The sequence below is a fragment of the Poecilia latipinna genome, unplaced genomic scaffold, assembly GCF_001443285.1.
Source record: "Poecilia latipinna isolate Pla-1442-1.1 unplaced genomic scaffold, P_latipinna-1.0 Scaffold402, whole genome shotgun sequence".
In the NCBI taxonomy this organism is placed as follows: Eukaryota; Metazoa; Chordata; class Actinopteri; order Cyprinodontiformes; family Poeciliidae; genus Poecilia; species Poecilia latipinna.
Window position 1 is genome coordinate 207,205 of NW_015113018.1, and position 18,463 is coordinate 225,667.

At 39.1% G+C, this 18,463-nt stretch overlaps 1 protein-coding gene across 1 annotated transcript in view; it reads left to right on the top strand.

Moving 5' to 3' along the window:
• Positions 1-6,621: 6,621 nt before the first annotated feature.
• esrrga (estrogen-related receptor gamma a) overlaps positions 6,622-18,463 on the top strand; it is a 254,277-nt gene continuing 242,435 nt past the window's right edge. Inside the window, exon 1 of the mRNA XM_015037362.1 lies at positions 6,622-6,886. Within this exon, the coding sequence (XP_014892848.1) occupies positions 6,803-6,886 (84 nt within the window). The 5' untranslated portion in view covers positions 6,622-6,802. The remainder of the gene's footprint in view (positions 6,887-18,463) is intronic.

Genomic DNA, 18,463 nt, shown 5'->3' on the forward strand with positions numbered 1-18,463 from the left:
CACCATTACATTCTGCCACCCACCTTCGTCTTGGAAGATTTACCAGCTCTGTAGCATTATGCTAATATAGCCACAAAGGATCATTATGAGGCTTGTCTGAGGATCCGATTCATTCGAACGTAACTAAAAGTATGCAATAGTTCAGCTGGCACTGCTTTATATTTTTTAGCAAAGTTGTTCTGGATCTAAAAGTATCAGTCTGCAGATGTTTAAACTCAGATAGAACCCCAAAATCCTGTTTTAAAGCACATCACGATGCTTTAGAAAAAAAAAAAAAAAAAAAAAAAGGGGCACAAGCTAAAATGAGATGAAAAGGGTAATGACATCGAGTTTAATATTAGAAAAGAATAACATTAGAGGGGAAAAAAAGGCAGTGGAAGGTACTGAACAGCAGGGAGGGAAGAAGGTGGAGAAAATCTGCGGAAAGAGGGATGACAAAGGGGACTAAGGGGTTTAGGGATGTATGGATGGAGGGAAGAGGTGCCAGCTGATTGATTGTGCTGAGTGTTAGAGACTTGTGGAAAGAGGGATGACGAGAGGGGGAAAGGGAAAAGAAAACAGAGGATTGAATCTATCACTGCTAGGGAGGAAGTGACGGGAAGAAGCCAGCAAGCGAAGGGATGTAGAGAAGATCACAGAGGAGGTGAAATCATTCGGCAAACAAATGTGCTGAAGTGAAAAAGTTCAACAGACGAGAAACAGACAGGAACAATGTAGATGGAGAAAGACATCAGCAGATGCAAAGATTTATTAGATGAAGACGTCCAAAAGTGAGAAGTGATTGAGCAATGACGGGCGAAGGAAAAACAATGGAGTGAACGGCAGCAGCTTTGACCTGTCATCTGTCTGTAATAAAGGAGAGAAGGGAGGAAGAGAGGAAAGGAGGAGTGACAGTTTTATTTTCCTAGCCAGGCGTTCATTCCCATATTCCCTGGCAAGCTCGCACCTGATGGAAAGATGGCAGAAAATCAATAGTCCATGTGCGTAATGGAGTAATGACTCTGAGTGTATGTGTATGTGTTGATAATGATAAGTGTGTGTGTGTGTGTGTGTGTGTGTGTGTGTGTGTGTGTGTGTGTCTGCCCGATCCCTAAGCAATCACACACAGCTTAAGCCAGTCCCATGGGGTGGGGGCCACTTTAACTAACAACTTCATTACGGCAGCCACACACACACACACCATCTCTCTCACACACACTGTTGATCATCAAGCGAAGACTTTTCACAGATATCGCTCAGGTATAAAACTTAACAATGTCATTCATCTTGTTTGAGCTTGCTTTGAAATTGCTTCATTAATATTTGGTGTAAAAAGTTGTCAATAAACTCCCATGTAGTATGGACTTAAATGAGCATTTTTGCTGAAAATGAATTTAATTTAAAGGCTAAACATTTTAAAATTTATAGACAATAAAACATTTTTTTTTAGACATTTTTGGCCAGAAACATGAGCTAAAACATGGATGATGAAGTAGCACATGGAAAGAAACAGGAAATCTCTCAATATTTACATTGTTAATTAAAACATATTCCTTAATTTTTCAAACATGCACTGCCTTCCTGGCGACAGGAAACGGATAAAGTAGCACTTTTGAGCCATATATGGATTGTCTATTAAAATGCAGTTGAGATACATGCAAGTAAGGATTAGCATTCTCTACTGGAAACTCATTTTATACGGGGATCATAAACCAATTATAATCTTTGACTTAAGAGAAAGAACAAGACAAAGATGACGGAAGAGGGCACAGCACAACTCATGTCACAGTCGGGACAGATAGCATGAGTGAACGATCGGACCACAGAGGCGCCAGCAGCCGTTGTTTGTGATCATGCAGTTTGTCAGGTAAGAAAACAGTTATCACTTTTTGTGTCCTCTGTCAGGGCAAAATCTCTGCTGATGGCATCAGAGACAGTCTCTTCAGAATAATGTGTTGAGTAGCGTTGCATTTGGTACCTCTGCCTTCAGAGATAAGGGAATATATATATTCTCTTCTTCTCTTATTTGGGCACTTTTTCTATTTGCCCAAATAATATACAGAAAATACAATATAATGAGGCCTGGCATTACAAAGTCATCAGATTTCAAGTGTCCTGCTCTGAATGCATCATTCAGACCTGGTATTTGAACCTGTTCTTGCCACATGGATCTTGATCTCACTAACACAGAGAGAAAAATGAGTCTTGTAAAACCAGGCAATTTTTTTTTGTTGGTTTATAATACAGTATGTATTGATGCAGAACTTGGCATTCTTAACAGCTTACCAACACTCTCTGATAGGCTTCGACTGCAGTCTCACAAGCCGTGCGCTTACTTTTTTATGCTTTTAAATATATTTTTGTTTTAGTTTGGTCATGGAAATGAATATAAATATAATGAACTCCAAGCCTGAAAATAACTAAAAAGATAAAGTTGAAAAAAAAATTATGATTTATACCATTTAGGACAACTGTTAAAAGAACTTGTGTCTTTGAATAAGCCAAATTTATTTACATGGTGTGCTTTTGCCTGTTTATCTGCACAACTCTCAAAGTGTTTCCAGTATCTGCCGAGTTATGCCAGGGCTGTGAAAACATCTCCTTCACTGGGAATGCTCAAGCCCAGACACATTATCTCTCTCTCTCACACACACACTCACACACTCACACACACACACAAACATGCAGAGATGCACCTCAATCAACCAATTAGGTCATCAAGGGGATCTCTCATCACAAAGACAGGCCCACTGCCATGCCCAAATGATGGGGTATTCACCCCGTCTCCAACTCAAGAAACATACCGCCCCATGGAAACACAAACGGACACATGCACAACTCAAACACACACCCTGCCCCCCAACTCATTACAGGTCCACTGATCAGAAAGAATGATGCTCGGTTTAACTATCTACCAGAGGAGGATGGTGGGAAAAGAGGAATTTGGACAAAGGGTTGCTCATTGCAGCTCAGCGTCGGCACAGACCAGCAGCTCACGGCAGCAGCCCCCTCTGTTTACTAGCGGCTAATTAATTCGCCACATATGCTGAGAACATCTGTCGCTAGTGACCTGCCGGGAGTGCAGAGGACGCACTGCTGCGACAGCCCGCTCCCCCCCAACTCTCATTAGCACACACACATGTACAGTAACATACACACAAAGAGCATCACACACATGCATGACACATGGACGACTGTTCACTCATAAGTGAAGAGAAACGCATACCTTTGCACGTCAACACGGAACTGGACATCTGCTGAAGCCCACACAAGCTTTGATCCACCTTTATATCTTAAACTGTATCAGATTTACATTTATAAATATTTTACACCGTGCAACCATTAAAATTTCAGTGACTTGTGAAATTATCTAAATATTAGTAACACCTTTTTTTTTTTTTTTTTTTACCCAGTATGTCCTTCATGCTGCACTGTGTCAAAGTTAAACTTGGTGAAATAAAAAAGCGAAGCACTGTGAAAGTGCAAACCGCAGAACCAGCAGAAAAACTCCCACTAGCCAATCAGATTCATTAACCTCCACCATCCCAAAATCCCTCAGGGGGGACTAACAGAGACAAAGACAAACTCTCTTCCCCTTGTGTCCTGTGTCTCCCCTTCTTTCTGCCACTTTTCCTCCTCCCGGACCCAGTTACACAGATTCAAACATCCCTCCCTCAAACAGCATTCCAACATTCAGGTTTCAACAGAGGAATGACCCTCAGAAGTGCAGTTAACAGGGTTTCTCTTAGTTTTTGCCACAAATTAAAGTCTAAAAAACCAACCTTTTAGAACGATTAAATTATTGAAAGATTTTCATGTTCACTGCTTGATTCAGCAAATATATGTATGTTATGACTACCTCAATTATATTATTTCCAAAATCAAAGTTTTAAAATTAATTAATCTTTAGACTTTCGTCAATCCTTTTAATCTTACTTATTCTTTTATTGAAAAAACAAAAACACACACAATGTTATAATCCGATCCCAAGGCTTCAATAGAATGTATTAAAAAAAAATAATATAAACATAATAAACCAACACATTCTGCGGATGTATTCATGTATGCAAGAACATTCAGTTCTTGCATACATGAGGTTCTTGCAACACTTAAATTAATTTAAAGTTTGTTTTTTTTTAATGTCGCCACATCTTTTTATTTTCCTTTTTTCTAATTATTTGGATGGAATGATTATTCTCTCTCCTCTGAATGGCAACCTAATCTGATAAAACTAAATGTACAAAAACTTAGTGGTGAGTGTCGCCATAGTTCAACAGTCCAACAGATTCCCTGGTTTAACGCACCTGGATCATTGACATGCTGAAAAGGTTGTTACTACCACCAGGGAGAGAACTAAAAATTCCAGGATGCCGGCCCTCAAGGACCGACTTTGGACACCCCTGCTCTAAAGCAACCAGTTGTCCACTCTCTCAGTGCTATTATTATGCCATAACTCAGCCAAATGACCAGCGAACAAGTCAACAAGTCACCCACTCGCTGAAGCATCCGACTGCGTATCTAGTCAGTCACGCAACCACCCAGCCAGTGAGCCCCCCACCTGTCCCTGCTAATTTGGTGAGGAATCAATTAAGGCTGTGTTTGCTGAGTTCTCCTTGCCTTCAGCTCATCTGCTCCTCTCTAATGCAATTGTCCTGTGTGCTGCGTGCAGAGCGGCATAATAAAGTGATAAGGCTAATCAGGTTGGCTGCTCCTCTTCTCTCCCCATACGCACACTACACTTATTCTATTAGATGTGTAATGAGATTCTGCACTCCATCAACACGGTGCTGTTTTGTGTGCGTCGAAAAGCGTGCATTCCTAGATTTGTGTGTATGTGTGAGTACAACAGTCTGCGTGTGTGAGAATGTGTTTGGGCGAGGGAGAGCTTATGCTCTTGCAGAGGAAATTTGCTCCATTTACATTCTATCATTAGCTTGAAACAAATGTGCCCTTGAGCTTAGTGCCCCTGTCTCTGTCGGCTGCAAACACTTTACTTTGGCAGACGATCATAGTATCATGCACACACAGACAGACACTCTTCAGAAAGAGACTTGAGCATACAATCAAAGACATTCATGCGCAAACACTCACTTAAACATAACTAACAACACTACGCATTGCTCAAATGGACAGTTAATGTCACACATGCCGCGGAGATAATCAGGTTAGGAATCATCGTACTTTTCATAATGTAATACACACACGCACGCACGGACACGCACACATATCTCAGCAACCAACCAGACAAGCAAAGAGAGTGATGGTTGAGTAGATGTAGAGGACACAGGGCTCTATGATGTGTAGAACAGTTCTGGTCAATGGGGCAGATAATGAGTTGCCATAAACAGCAGCAGTCTTGCAATGTCCAGCTCAGCTCATTACCATGGCTAGCATATGTAATCAGTGTGTTGCTGGGGCGTGTCTTAATGTACTCCGCTATTCCTCAAAGACAGACCTGGGCCCACGGGGTGGGTCATGAGAAGGTAAGAATGGATCAGTGGATCAACCTCAGGAAACATTTGTGATTAGTATTCAGCAATTGTAAAGTCTTCTCACTGTCTAATGACGCAATTTAGACTGAGAAACCACACAAGAAGAAAATGCCATCATATGCAAATGCCAAGACATGCACAGATACAGCAGTCATACATTGGCCAGAAATGAGCTTGTTGATTACATGTGGATTTTGTCCTGAAATTTGGAAAAATTATCTATACTTTTAGTTCATCTTCCAAACAATAAAAAAGATAAAAAGGGCAATGAAATCATAGACAACTCACTGAACTGGTCATATTATAATTACATAAATAGGAGGTTGATTTTTGTTTTTTGTTTTTATATAGTGTACATTGATCACATGAGACAAAAATTCTAAGTAAATATTTATATAGCATCTTTGTGTTATTGTGATGTGCATGGACTTCAAACCATGATACCTACATCACCATGCTTTGCAGATTGTATGAGTTTTTTTGTTGTGTTTAATTGACAATTTCTGTGCTTGTGTTCAAATAATGCAGTTTTATTCTGAAACAAACTTTTGTATGGCTTTTGCCTTTTTTGGAGGAAAAAAGTTTCCTTTTTGCAAACTTGCCAAATAGTGGATGCACCATCCTCAGCTGACAATTTAACATTTTTAGAGATTTATTTTAGCATCTCGCAACCAGTTTTTTGGGGAAACTTATTTGCCCAACTTTTGGCCATTTCTTTTCATGTAGACTATTCCACATATGTGAATGGCTGATTTTGAATTATTTTTAAGATCTCTTTAGAGTAAATATTTTACAGAACTCAGGAACTGTGACAGCCTTCCTTCAAACTAAAAGTCCAAGCTTCAAACAGGCCAAATGTCCTTCAGAATGATAAATAATGTTGACTAGAGATGGGAAGATTACTAGTCATGCGTGATACGGTAAGGTAGCCGTAAATGTCAGTGATTTATAAGGAAAATTATAATTACACCGGATTTTATCTCATTTTCTTGGTAAAATTATATATTAATGTATTAATGCACAATAAATAAATAAAAATATTGACCGAATAGTGCTTCCTGTGGACCGCAAAGCAGAGTGGGATTTAATTGGTACGCCAACGTCCACAAAGAAGAAGCTGTACCAGAACGCGCGTATACATGACAAAAAACAAACTGAGAAACATGGCGGAGCAAGGAACCGATACATTCACCGCAACAATGTACATCGAAAGTTTGGCAACACTTTGGATTTCAGAAGAAGAAGGGGATGGCTTGATAAAGCAAATGCAATTTGCAAAACCACGCTTCTGTCAAATACACTGTAAGCACGACAAACCTTGAAACGGCGACATGGAGTCAGTGTGGGGACGCCTATCAGTTCACCTCCTTCAGAGGCAGATTCACGTCGTTCTTCTTCCTTCATCTCCACGCGTGGTGAGGCTAGCATTTCATCCTTTTTCAGCAGCTATTAACTCCATTTGTACAAAAGCCATAAAAGACCCCTTGTATGTTACGTCCGGAAATTTTGCGCATGCGCACGATTCCGAAAGGGGCAAAAAAAAAATAATGTCGCGATAAAATAATTCTGTTAACTAAATAAAACCTAGAGATGTAGGTGTTATTAATTCAAGGCAGTGCGCCACCGCATAATGAAAAATATTGCAGAAAAACAATTTTAGAATAACTCAAAACTACTTCTATCCTCTTTTACTCGCTCTGTCGTCTACGCTACACGTACACTCGTTGCCAAAGCAACTGACAACAACGCTACAATCAACGTATCAAGATTCAACACCAAAAAACACTCAAACATCACACACACAGATTATATGACGTATAATTTAACCCTTATTTAAATTAATTAATTATTAAATGATTGGATTTTGAATTGCTTCATTTTTTATGAATGAAAACATATTTATAAAAACATATTTTTCAGCTGAGTAACGTTCATTTAAATCGAGATGCATCGTGATGAGGACGTAAATCTAATTAAATCTTTGGTTGATGAAAAGGAAACTAAGATGTTTCAGATCATAGCTTGTGAATCCAGATCTGTATCATATGATGCAGATAACTGAGATCCCCATACCTAATGTTGACAAAATATGCAGATGAAATGCCCATCTGTGATTGCATTCATTTTAAACAGTAATTAATATGTTGGTGGCCTTGTTTGTTCTTCAGCAGAAATGACTTTTCTTTTTAAAACATAATTTCTTCTCTTTTAGTTTCAGTCTAGTTAACATATTTTAGATTTTTACAATTGTTTAAATTGATGTTGAATACTCAGATCCTCACATAACTATATATTATGATGTCCTTTCTTATATTATATACTATATTATTCGAAAAGTGCATGTTGTTTTGTTGTGAATGCAATAGAAAGGCTTGTTGTGTTTCCTCTGTATTTTAAACCAGGCTCTGGGTAAAATATAATCCTCAAAGCATCATGGCACCAATGTCCATATTCTACAATCTCAGAAATTGTTTAAAGGTTTTTATTTTCATTTTGCTTCATTTGCATTAAACAGTAGGAAAACAAAACAACAGAGGAACTAAAGTACGTGAGTACTTTGGAGGCCAGAAAGCTGCCACCAAGACGTAATTAGAAAACATGCAGGGACTCGCGCACACATACAAACACAATATCAAGCTGTGCTCATCCTCATTAACTTCATCAGTATGATAAAACACAATTCTCTCTCATCCCACCCAAGATTCCATAAAGAGGAGATAGTATTTCAAGCTGCAGACACCAAATCTCTAATTATAACCTTATTTGAAGAAAACAAGGGAGCACTTAATAAGCAAATGAAAGTGATAATAAATCGGAATATGGATTGGACCTAACAGAGTAGATTATACGGGTGAACCCCTGCCGCGAGTGTGAGACAAAGTAAGAGGCAAGTGAGAGAGTTATTAATAATATGACAAAATGAGTAAATTACAAGGCTAAATACTCAAAGCTGTAATTATGTCTCTCTTTAAATAGGCCAAGATGTGGGGATGATCGGATTGAAAGAAGTTAACTGCTTTTCTAATTATTCCTCTCTTGTATTTGCTCACATTCATGATGTGGTCCCTCAACCTGCATCTGTGTTTTAGTTTTCACTGTTCATAGCGGCTGAGTTTTCTGTCAAGTACTTTCAACAGAAAATAAGCACAGAACAAAACCATCTGTTAGCAAATGCAAACATCTCATCTCAAAATACAAAGATCCTTGTTGACAATTATTGCTGCTAAAGGTGTTGCCACAAAATGTTAAATTAGGAATAACATATTGATCCAGGCCATTTTTATGTGTCATATACGAAACATTCAACTAAATCGATTATAAAAAGCAAGGTCTGATTTGTTGAATGTTGAATAAGCAATGAGGGATACCTTCACTGATTATTTTCAGTGTATATCAGAGAATTGGTTGATTTTATTTACTGTGGAATGCAACAGAGTCCCATTTGAAATGTATACTTAAATATTGAGACGGGGGGTTGTCTCACTTCTTCCGCAGACAGCAAACAAAGCACATACGACACAATATAAACCAATATGTGCGTTACTGTATTTAACATTTGAAGTATTTTCTTATTGTGAGCAGCATTTGGCTTTAAAAATGTGTTTATGCTGACAAAATAATGAATGAAATGATCATTAATAAATAACATAAAAACATTTTTATTGTCACAGTATTGAATTGTACTTAGATCCAAGATGCAGGCAGAGATATATTATGAGACTTTAATGAAAACTAAAAGAAAAGTTTAATTAGAGGCAGTTATGGAGGGAAACAGAACAAAGACACAGGCAGAAAACTAGAAGATAGCATAAACATGAGGAAAAATGACAGAAAGACAGGAACAAACAAAAAAAACCAGGAGTGTTTAGAAGAGAATGAGGAGCTAAAGTACTCGGGAGATTGATTATTGACAAAAGACAGGTGGTTTATTGGGAACATGATGCAGCTGTGAGGGGAGACCAGTCAGGCAGCCTGAGGGAAGGAGAGTTATGATCATTCAGCTGAGGAGAATATAAACATTAAGAAAAACAAAAATGTAAAGAAAAGCTAGAATATACTAAGCAGTGCATCATCAACAATACAAACACAGTAACGGTCCAAGACAGGTCAGGGTGTGAGTAATGGACAAATTTAAAGTAGGATTAAATTGTTAAATAATATCCCAAGTGTTGAAGAAGTCATGGAGCTCTGCTCAGCCCGTCATCTGCAAACAGATTGTAACAAAACTGCAAACATACCATACACACCAGGCTGTTCATCCAAACTGACAGAAAATGAGAGCAATAATCAGAGAACCATGGGAACTCTGGAGGAGCAGCGTTGATCCGCAGCTTGAAGTTTGTTGGCAAGACAGACATTATTTGTTCACTCAACCCTGGCCTTTAATGAGGAGAACGAGAAGAAAGGGGATGTTGTGTTTTTACAATGCATTTCATATTCGTAAACTTTTCCATTGGAGCATTATCCTTGTTTAGCAAATAATATAGTTGAATCTGCAGTGGGTGGATATTTGAGGTTGGAAAGATATTGATCACTTTGGGACCTGTTGAAGGCCAGTCATATTTTATAATCATTTTACAGATTCTGTACAGATGCACAGTTGATATTAAATCAGACATTAAAATCCTGTATCATCATTTATATCAAATGTTAAAATATTTGATATAACTGTCATTAGTATTAAAAGACATAAAATTTGCTACATAAGGTATAATAAGTGTATGAATTTCTGACACAGTTTTACTAACCTACCACCCAGGCATCATTGAAGTGCCCCTCTGTCTTTGTCTATCACGATAATTCAGTTCCTTCATTTTCCTTCAGTAACCTTTCTTTACCCCCCCCCACCTCCTCCAGCCCCACACCCTCCCTATCTTCTGTCTAGTTCTCCACCATTCCCAAATCTCTTTAGGTTTGTCTTGCGCTACAGGATATGAAATTGACTTGTAAAGAGGAGACAAGTATTCACAGAGGATTTTACCATTCAAGGTTGATTTCATTTTATTTGCTATCAGGGCTGTCTGTCTCTTTGCATGTTAAAGATATGAGGTGGGTGTGCATACACACCCATGTATGTGTGTTGCTTGGTGCTTTGTATCTGCCAGCCACTCAAGCATCTGTACAGATGTCATGCAGTCTCACTTTCTTTGCATGGATATATTTGACATATGCTTAACAGGGTCCATGGGGATCTTTTGGAGCATTGTGCACTTAGGTAGGTGTGTGTGTGTGTGTGTGTGTGAGTTTGTGACCCTGAGCTCCGGTGCCGATCCAATAAAGTTGTCTGTGAATGACAGCTTTATTATCTTGCATAAAGTGGAACAAATGTAGACTTGTCTTTCCATCAGAATAGAGAACTGAGAAAACAACAAACCACACAGACTAAGGCTACGTCCACACAGCAGGTATTAATAGTAAAAAACTTGCTTTACCAAGTCTTTAGACTCACATTCAGGCATTCACCCATTCATGCACACATTCATATGCTGATTGGGTAAGCTGTGGCCACAGATCAATTCATGGTGAATTCAGTTTTTTTTTTTTTGTGTGTGTGTGGTTGTTTACACAAATCAGATTTCTGTGTGAACAGTTGACAAGCCCAAGTGACAAGCATGCATAGAACATAGACGTCACATAGCAGTGAAATAATAACTGATGCTGCCATCTATTTTCATGTTCTCCATGTTCTCTTTTTTACAGGTCAGTACACTTTCTGTAAAACTGAGTTTGGCAGTTAGAACATCACCTCTTTTCTAACCTGGCCCTGTTCAGCTGAGTCGAGTACTTTTTTGAAGTGTACCACTTGTGTCTCCTTAGTCAAAACGAACATGTAAAGTTTTTGAATGTTTAACAATTGACTGCATTATTATTAGAATTAAGGATAAATGTTAGGTACTGCGGAAATGCTCTATTGCTTCTCAGTGAGTTAGTGTAGCATATCTGTGTTTGTCTAAACGGGTTTTTCAGAGGTTTGCAGGCAGATGTCAAACAGTTAAGGAACCACATAGACCTACTGACAACTCTCTCAGTAACTGGGAACCTTGGGACACGAGACAAGTATTGTGTGTGCATGGGTGAAAAGGAGAGCAGAGGAAAGGGAAACAGACGTGACCTACCTCCCTCTATCCCATCCCATCTGCATCCTGACATCTGACAGGGCCATCACATTCAACCATTCTATGGAAGTGTGTGTGTGTGTGTGTGTGTGTCCCACATCCAGTAGAAAGGTAATATTATGTAAATAGCCCCACATATGTCATCTATGAGAAGATGGGGATGGACACACATTCCTGCATACACACACTTTCTACCTCTCTACACACACCCTAATGCCCTTAGGGTTGGGGGGTCTCGGCCCCTGTCTCATTTCTTTGGGTCAGTTTCTCACACTTGTGACAGGGTCACACACCTCTCCTCTCATTGTTAACCTGCAGTAAAAAGTCACACAGCCAGATACTCAAAAGTGAGAGTAGGTGTATGTGAGTGATTAACTGAGAAGAGTGTGTATGAGATGGAAAACTGACAACTGTTTATTGTGTATGTGTGACAAGAGAATTGGAGACAAGAGATGGAGAAACCTCTGCACATTACCAAATTAGCAATATGTCGGACTGCAAGCTTGCATTTTTTTAGTCAACATTCAACACTGTTGAGTTTTGAAAACCACCTTTTTGGGTGGTTTTCAGTGCTTAAAAGCATAACATAAATTTGTTTATTGCATTAAGACTTTATGACGTTATCGGGAACTTGTATTTAAACACAGCAACATGGAGAGCATCAGCGCCAGCATCCTTCTCAGCCAACCCTGCCTTAACGTCAGTGCAGGATGGTTATTAATGGCAGGTGTGAACACGGGCAAAGACACCGATTACAAATATCAATACAAACATACTCAAGCCTATGATGAACATAGAATCACCAAATTGTCTGGCCTGCTTTTGAACTGTGGGGTTAAACTGGAGTACCCAGCGAGAAACCTCACAGGCAAAGAAAAGGGATGAAAAATGTTCAAAACTTTGCAGATGACAGCGCAAACAATGTAACCAAAGGGGAACAGCTTTTATGATCTTTTACCTGCCTGAAAGCATCTCTGTCCATTTTAATTCACAGACAGAAAGCTTTCACTGCAGATAACAATGGTGTTGTCATCCATTACTGACACACTGGAGAACATTGACTTGAATATTGCTAATGGAAACTGGATGCAGAGAAAAATATCCTTACAATGTGGTACTATTACTTTTTTTTTTTTTTTTAAAACACAACAGAAGTAAAATGTAGACTATGTAGAATAAAAACCCTAAAAAGTTTTAGGATCTTTTATATAGTGCCTTATTTTGTAAAAGGATCTTATTTTTGCCCACAGACTCATAAGGTGGTGTTAGTGATTTATATTTCATATACAAAAAATAAGCCAATTTCATCAGTGACTGACAGGATAGCACTGTTTTTGTGAGTATATGTGAATGCATGTGGTCCCGTGTGCATGAGTTAGCTAATGTTAAGTCTAAGGAGTGGTCACAGGTACACAACAGGATTATGACCAACACCTATCTATTTGTGTCTGTGCGAGAGGAAAGCACTGACCACTGCAAAAGCCTCCTGAATTCTAAGTAGTGGTTTCCAGCTGCTGAAAAGCCAAATGACGTCTTAAGATGAATATGGAAATTAGTAAAGAGGCGTTGTGAGAAGCTACTGTACAAAAGTGATCTGGTATTTTGTATTTTTATCTTTTTATTATCTTTTTATTATCTTTTATGTTCTTTGATAATCATTCATTATTGTTCTACTTTCTATTCATTTATCTTTTTATTATCTTTTCTTTATTTGTTATAAAACTTATTCTGCTCAGGGTATGGTGCAAATTGATCATGCTGTAAGCTCATGCGGATCACGTGAATAGGGCGTGCTTAGCTCTGGTTGACTTGGGTTGGGCTCTGATTGGTCCGCTGGTTCACGCTCTCAGCCCATGATTGGCTCATGGTCAGAGAGCGGCTACCTCTGATTGGATGGCTCGCCTGCAAGGATGGAAATGGCCATTCCCCCTTTGCACGCAGGCATCCCTTTGTTTAAGAGATAAAATACGAAAAAGCCCGCGTTTTTGTCAGAGTCTGCTGCGGGTCGCGTTCGAACGCCCAGCCTACGTTGATGCTGCTTGTCTCTAGGCCGAAGGCTCTCCGGCCACGTTTTCACGAGGTAAGCGCTGATAACTTGAATGAATCGAGCATCACGTGTTTAGTCATAGAGTGTTTTGTACTGTATTCTGTGGGGAATAAATCGAGCATATTTGTTCTAGCAGTAACAGTGTTTGATGCATGTTATTTTGCTGTAATCTGTGGGGAAATAAATCGAGCACATTTAATTCTAGCAGAAACAGCGTTTGGTTTCGTTATTGCCGCCGATCTCCTTCGACCCTGATTTAAAATTTCATGAAACAAAAAGGTAGGATTAATAGGAAAGCTGTCTTAGTTGCATATCGCAAAACTTACTCTGGTGGGTTCAAATTCAATCTAATAGGTTCAAAATTTCCTGGAGAACTCCGGCCAACAATTTTGAAAACCAATCCTACAAATTTGCAAAACAGTAACAGTATTAAATGATAACGTATTTTCAGATGGAAGGTCTAATAAAAGGCACTCTTTTTTTAGAACTAACAGTCGAAAGTGAACTTCAGACCAGGGTAACCTTCACTTCTTTGCCTTACCACGACCTTGTAGAAAGTTCCATGTGTACCAGTTTCATAGTCCTCTACTGGTTTTTTCCCCTTGTTTCTCCTAACTTTCTCCTCTCCATGATTGGTGCTCTGTTTCCTTTTGTTTTTGTCCTTCATCTCTCTGTCACCAGGTCCCTTCCATCAATACAAAACTGTCAGTCACAGGAGTGACAATTGGCAGCTGTCGATGTATTGTAGAGGGTCGCCACTCTCTATACAGGCTTCAGATCCTAAAATGCTATCAGCTGCCAATACAAATGCACACACACACACACACACACACACACACACACACACACACACACACACACACACACACACATACTGATCTCCACATGTTCAGAGATACCATTTTCTCTTTGCATCCTCATCACACTTTATCATCGCTGACACAGGAAAATTTGGTTTGGTAGCAACAAGATCAAATCAGATGAGGAAACAAAGAACCACCTTCTGACTATTCACTCTTCAGCTGAATGTGTGCACATGCACACTACACACACTACTAATAAAGGTCTTTGAAACAAGCTAAAGTCACTGACACATGGCTCCCCCTACTGGAGACCTACAAGACCTTAGTAATGACATCTGGGTCATTGATTACAAGGTAGTATAAGATTCATTGCTTGATTCATTCATCTTTCTATTGATACTGTGTTTTCTACCTCAGTTTTGAGTGCATCTTCTACGGACGCTCTCATATGAATGCATGTGAGTCGTTTCATAAAGTTCGGCATTTATTATTTTTAATCCCCTCTTTTGATGTCTAACTACCACATTAAAAATTAATCCAGAGGTAATAAACCTAGAAGAATGGAGAATGTATTTTCCCTAATCAGTACTCAAATGAAAAGTTATGAAAACTCATGTTTTGTTATTTTGTGTATTTGTCTGAGATGTTTTCTAATGCAAGTTAAAATGAAATCAATTTTAAGTGGATTGATTGCCCCTCATGTATGTTATGTACATGAGCCTGGGAGAAATAATTAGGGCAAATATCAAAATCCAAATATGTCCTATTTTTAATTTTTATGCCATAATTTTGAAACAATTTAGTCGTATTTAAAACTTGTTTTGACCATTGAATTTTATGCTTTTGAAACTGGTGGAGTATACAGAGAAAAAAATGTATATTCTCACACCAACTGGAGGGAAGCATTCCTCCTCTTTGCACACATGGTGTCCATCCGTATGAGAAATGTGATTACAAATGAAAGTGTGAATGAGAGTGCGGAGTGCCACAGCTGGTATGGCATCTGGTTTGGCATATCGTTGCCCAGCCTCGCCCACTGTCTGCGTGCTCTAATGTGGCTGTCGACAAGCCCATTAAGAAGCCATTACTAAATGCTCTGTCTCAGCTCCCGTTCCACGCCTTACAGCACAGACCCAAGGGAATATAAGCAACATGAAGGGAGTGAAGGGAACAAGAGGAAAAAAGGTTTGACTTTGTTTTCTTTTTATTTATTTTTTTTTTAAAGTGGCAACATGTTAGCAGAACAGAAAAAAAAACATGAAACATTTGTGCCAAAAGCTAGACTAGTTTTTTTTTTTTTTTTTTTCAAAAAAGAAAAAAAAGAGAACTGTGTCAATTTTGTGACATAGACTGGCTCTGAACCATCGGAGAAGAATAGGAAGTGAAGGAGCTTAGCTTCAGGGCACAGGAGCTTCCGATGTGCAGTTTGAACTTTCAAGGAAGGTTCAAAGTTAAACTAAATAATTAAAATTGTATTTTCTCAAAAAGCTAGCATAGTCTGAAAAAGTTTTAGATTTCATGAATTTGATTTTCAAGAAATGTATTTGTACTAAAACAAGGAGATAACTTTTATCATTAAGATTAGACTGTCTTTCAAACATAACATTTTTAATACAAAAGGTTAGTCATTGAATCTACAGGGACTAACTCTCCAGCTTAAGAGTCACAATGCTGATGACCATCAGCACCGTTGAGGCCTTTGTTTTCTACAGTATCTCTGTGTTGATGCAAGAATGTTTCAGAGAAAGCTGCGTACACAGTATCCAATTTAAGGTTATGAAAGTGATAAAAGGATGCAGATTCTTCCGAGTATCTAAGACACACAGGATGATGGATCATTTTTTTCTAAAGCCTTGCTGTGTGGGTCTTTTGACAGACAGGAATTGGGTGGTTTCTCCTGATAAATTTGTTACCATGCAGCTGCTTCTTTCATCTTCTCTGCAACAACGGAGTAGATTACTGGGGGCACTTGTGGTTTTTGAGCTTCTCCAGTTTCTCTAACTGTGTTTGGTGGAGTTTGAAGTGGTAATATTATTCCTGGTAGCATCCATCACCAGGCGCACCATGTGATGGTATCCAGTGTTTCTGTTGTGCAGTTGGCAGTATTACACCTTTGTCAGTGGTGGTTGATGATGTCAGAGGTTGGTTCTAAGATCCAAACTCCTTGGGAGAAGGTCTGGGTCTTGACAGGACTTTGTAGGAAACTAGTTTACCTGGAAGGTCTTTAATTGGTCATTGCTCTCATCAGTCAGCCCAGCAAAGATATCGGTGATGTTGATTTCGGGTGTGGAGGAGACAACAAATACTTTGACTGGTTGAAATTTGAGCCTCAACTGAGAAACTAGCAGGCGCTGTCTGGACTGTTCCAGGTCCAGTGGTGAGTGATTTTCTAAGAAAGTAACGTGTTTATAAAAAGGTTTTTGGCTTAACAGTGGAGTAGCAGCTAGTTACCACTGTATAGTAGTAGGTGATGGGTATGGGCAGCATCACTTCAAGTCCATCAAGTGAACATCAATAGAACTACAAATAAGAAAGAAATGTTGTAACAGCTTTATCTTGGTTTTCATTATTATATCAACTAATACTGGGTACCAATTATGTATGGTTTTGTTTCTGTATATGCATGAAAAACAACGAATTGCTCTTATGAGTGAGTGGGACAACCTTTTTTTCTCAGCAGCGAAACCCTCTATCTCTACGAACACACTTATAAACCACACACACACACATTTACATTAGCGTATGTGGCACAAGGTAAGGGTTGAGTTTTCTGTAAAAGTTTGTGCGTCTGCACCGGCTGCTGGAACTAAGCGGGGCTCTTAATCATGACTGTAACAGGCAACATTACCGGCAGCAGCAGCAGGCTAATGATGAATGCCCGATCCTCTGTGAAAACCCTGACCTCTTTTTCTGCTGTGATGCACAAAATGCTCTTGTTCTCTCACAGAAAGACACAAATGCACATGCATTAATGCACACACATGTGTAAGCTGTCAGCAATATGTATATCTTAACATACAAACAGAGTCACAGAAATGTAAATTACAAACATATGCACCCAGGCACAAATACACCTTGCTTTTGCATCCATGACTTCACAGCAGGCCTAATTGCATTGAGAAAGGTGTTGCGCAACTACGACAATTACAGACGGAACTTGTATATTAATTTACCCTCTTAATAAAATGGAGCAATGTTAAGAAAGACTGGCTAAAATGTTAATTTTTGTACTGGAAAACACCTGGAAGTGGCTTTAACATAAAATGTAAATGAGGATGAAAAACAAGATCTTGAAATTGAACTAAAAGGAATGGAAAAATATCTGTGACAAGAAACAGATGGGCAAAAAACATGAAGAACAAAGAAATTCCAACCAAGGGAGTGAGTAGTTATAAACGAGTATAAAGTTTTGATGAAGGACAAACTAATGTCAGGGATTGGGGCGGTTCGGGCTTCCTGCTCCGCGGCTACTGCATGTGATCCCGCCTGTCACTCACACTCCATCGCCATGACAATCATCATAATGCCGACGCCTGGAGGTGGGGACAAGCCTGTCCTTGTAACAAACAGAACCCTTCCTCGATCTGACGACAACAACTCCTGAGAAAGTCTGACACACACAGATTCACACACAGACACACACTTGACTGTAATGCATTGAAGTCACAAATAAAAACTGTGGCATGGAAAAAAAATCAAAGGATGTTCCAGTTTAGATTGAAAATGAAAACTGTTTATCAGTAACAATAATGCGATGTGATATGCTGCTGTCACCGTTTTTAGAGCATGGTGCGTGCATTGTCAAACATATTCATTGTACAATATGTGTCATGTGACTGTCTACACATACGAAAAGGAGTATGTGTGTGAGCAAACGTCAATCTACGTAGTCTGCACAATCCAATAATACATATTCACATGCGATACATGTATGATGGACAAGTGATAGAGAGACAGAGACAGTGTGTGTGTGGCGGGGGTGTGTGTGTGTGTGGGTTTGTGTTGGCCAAAGGGAAGAGAGAAGGG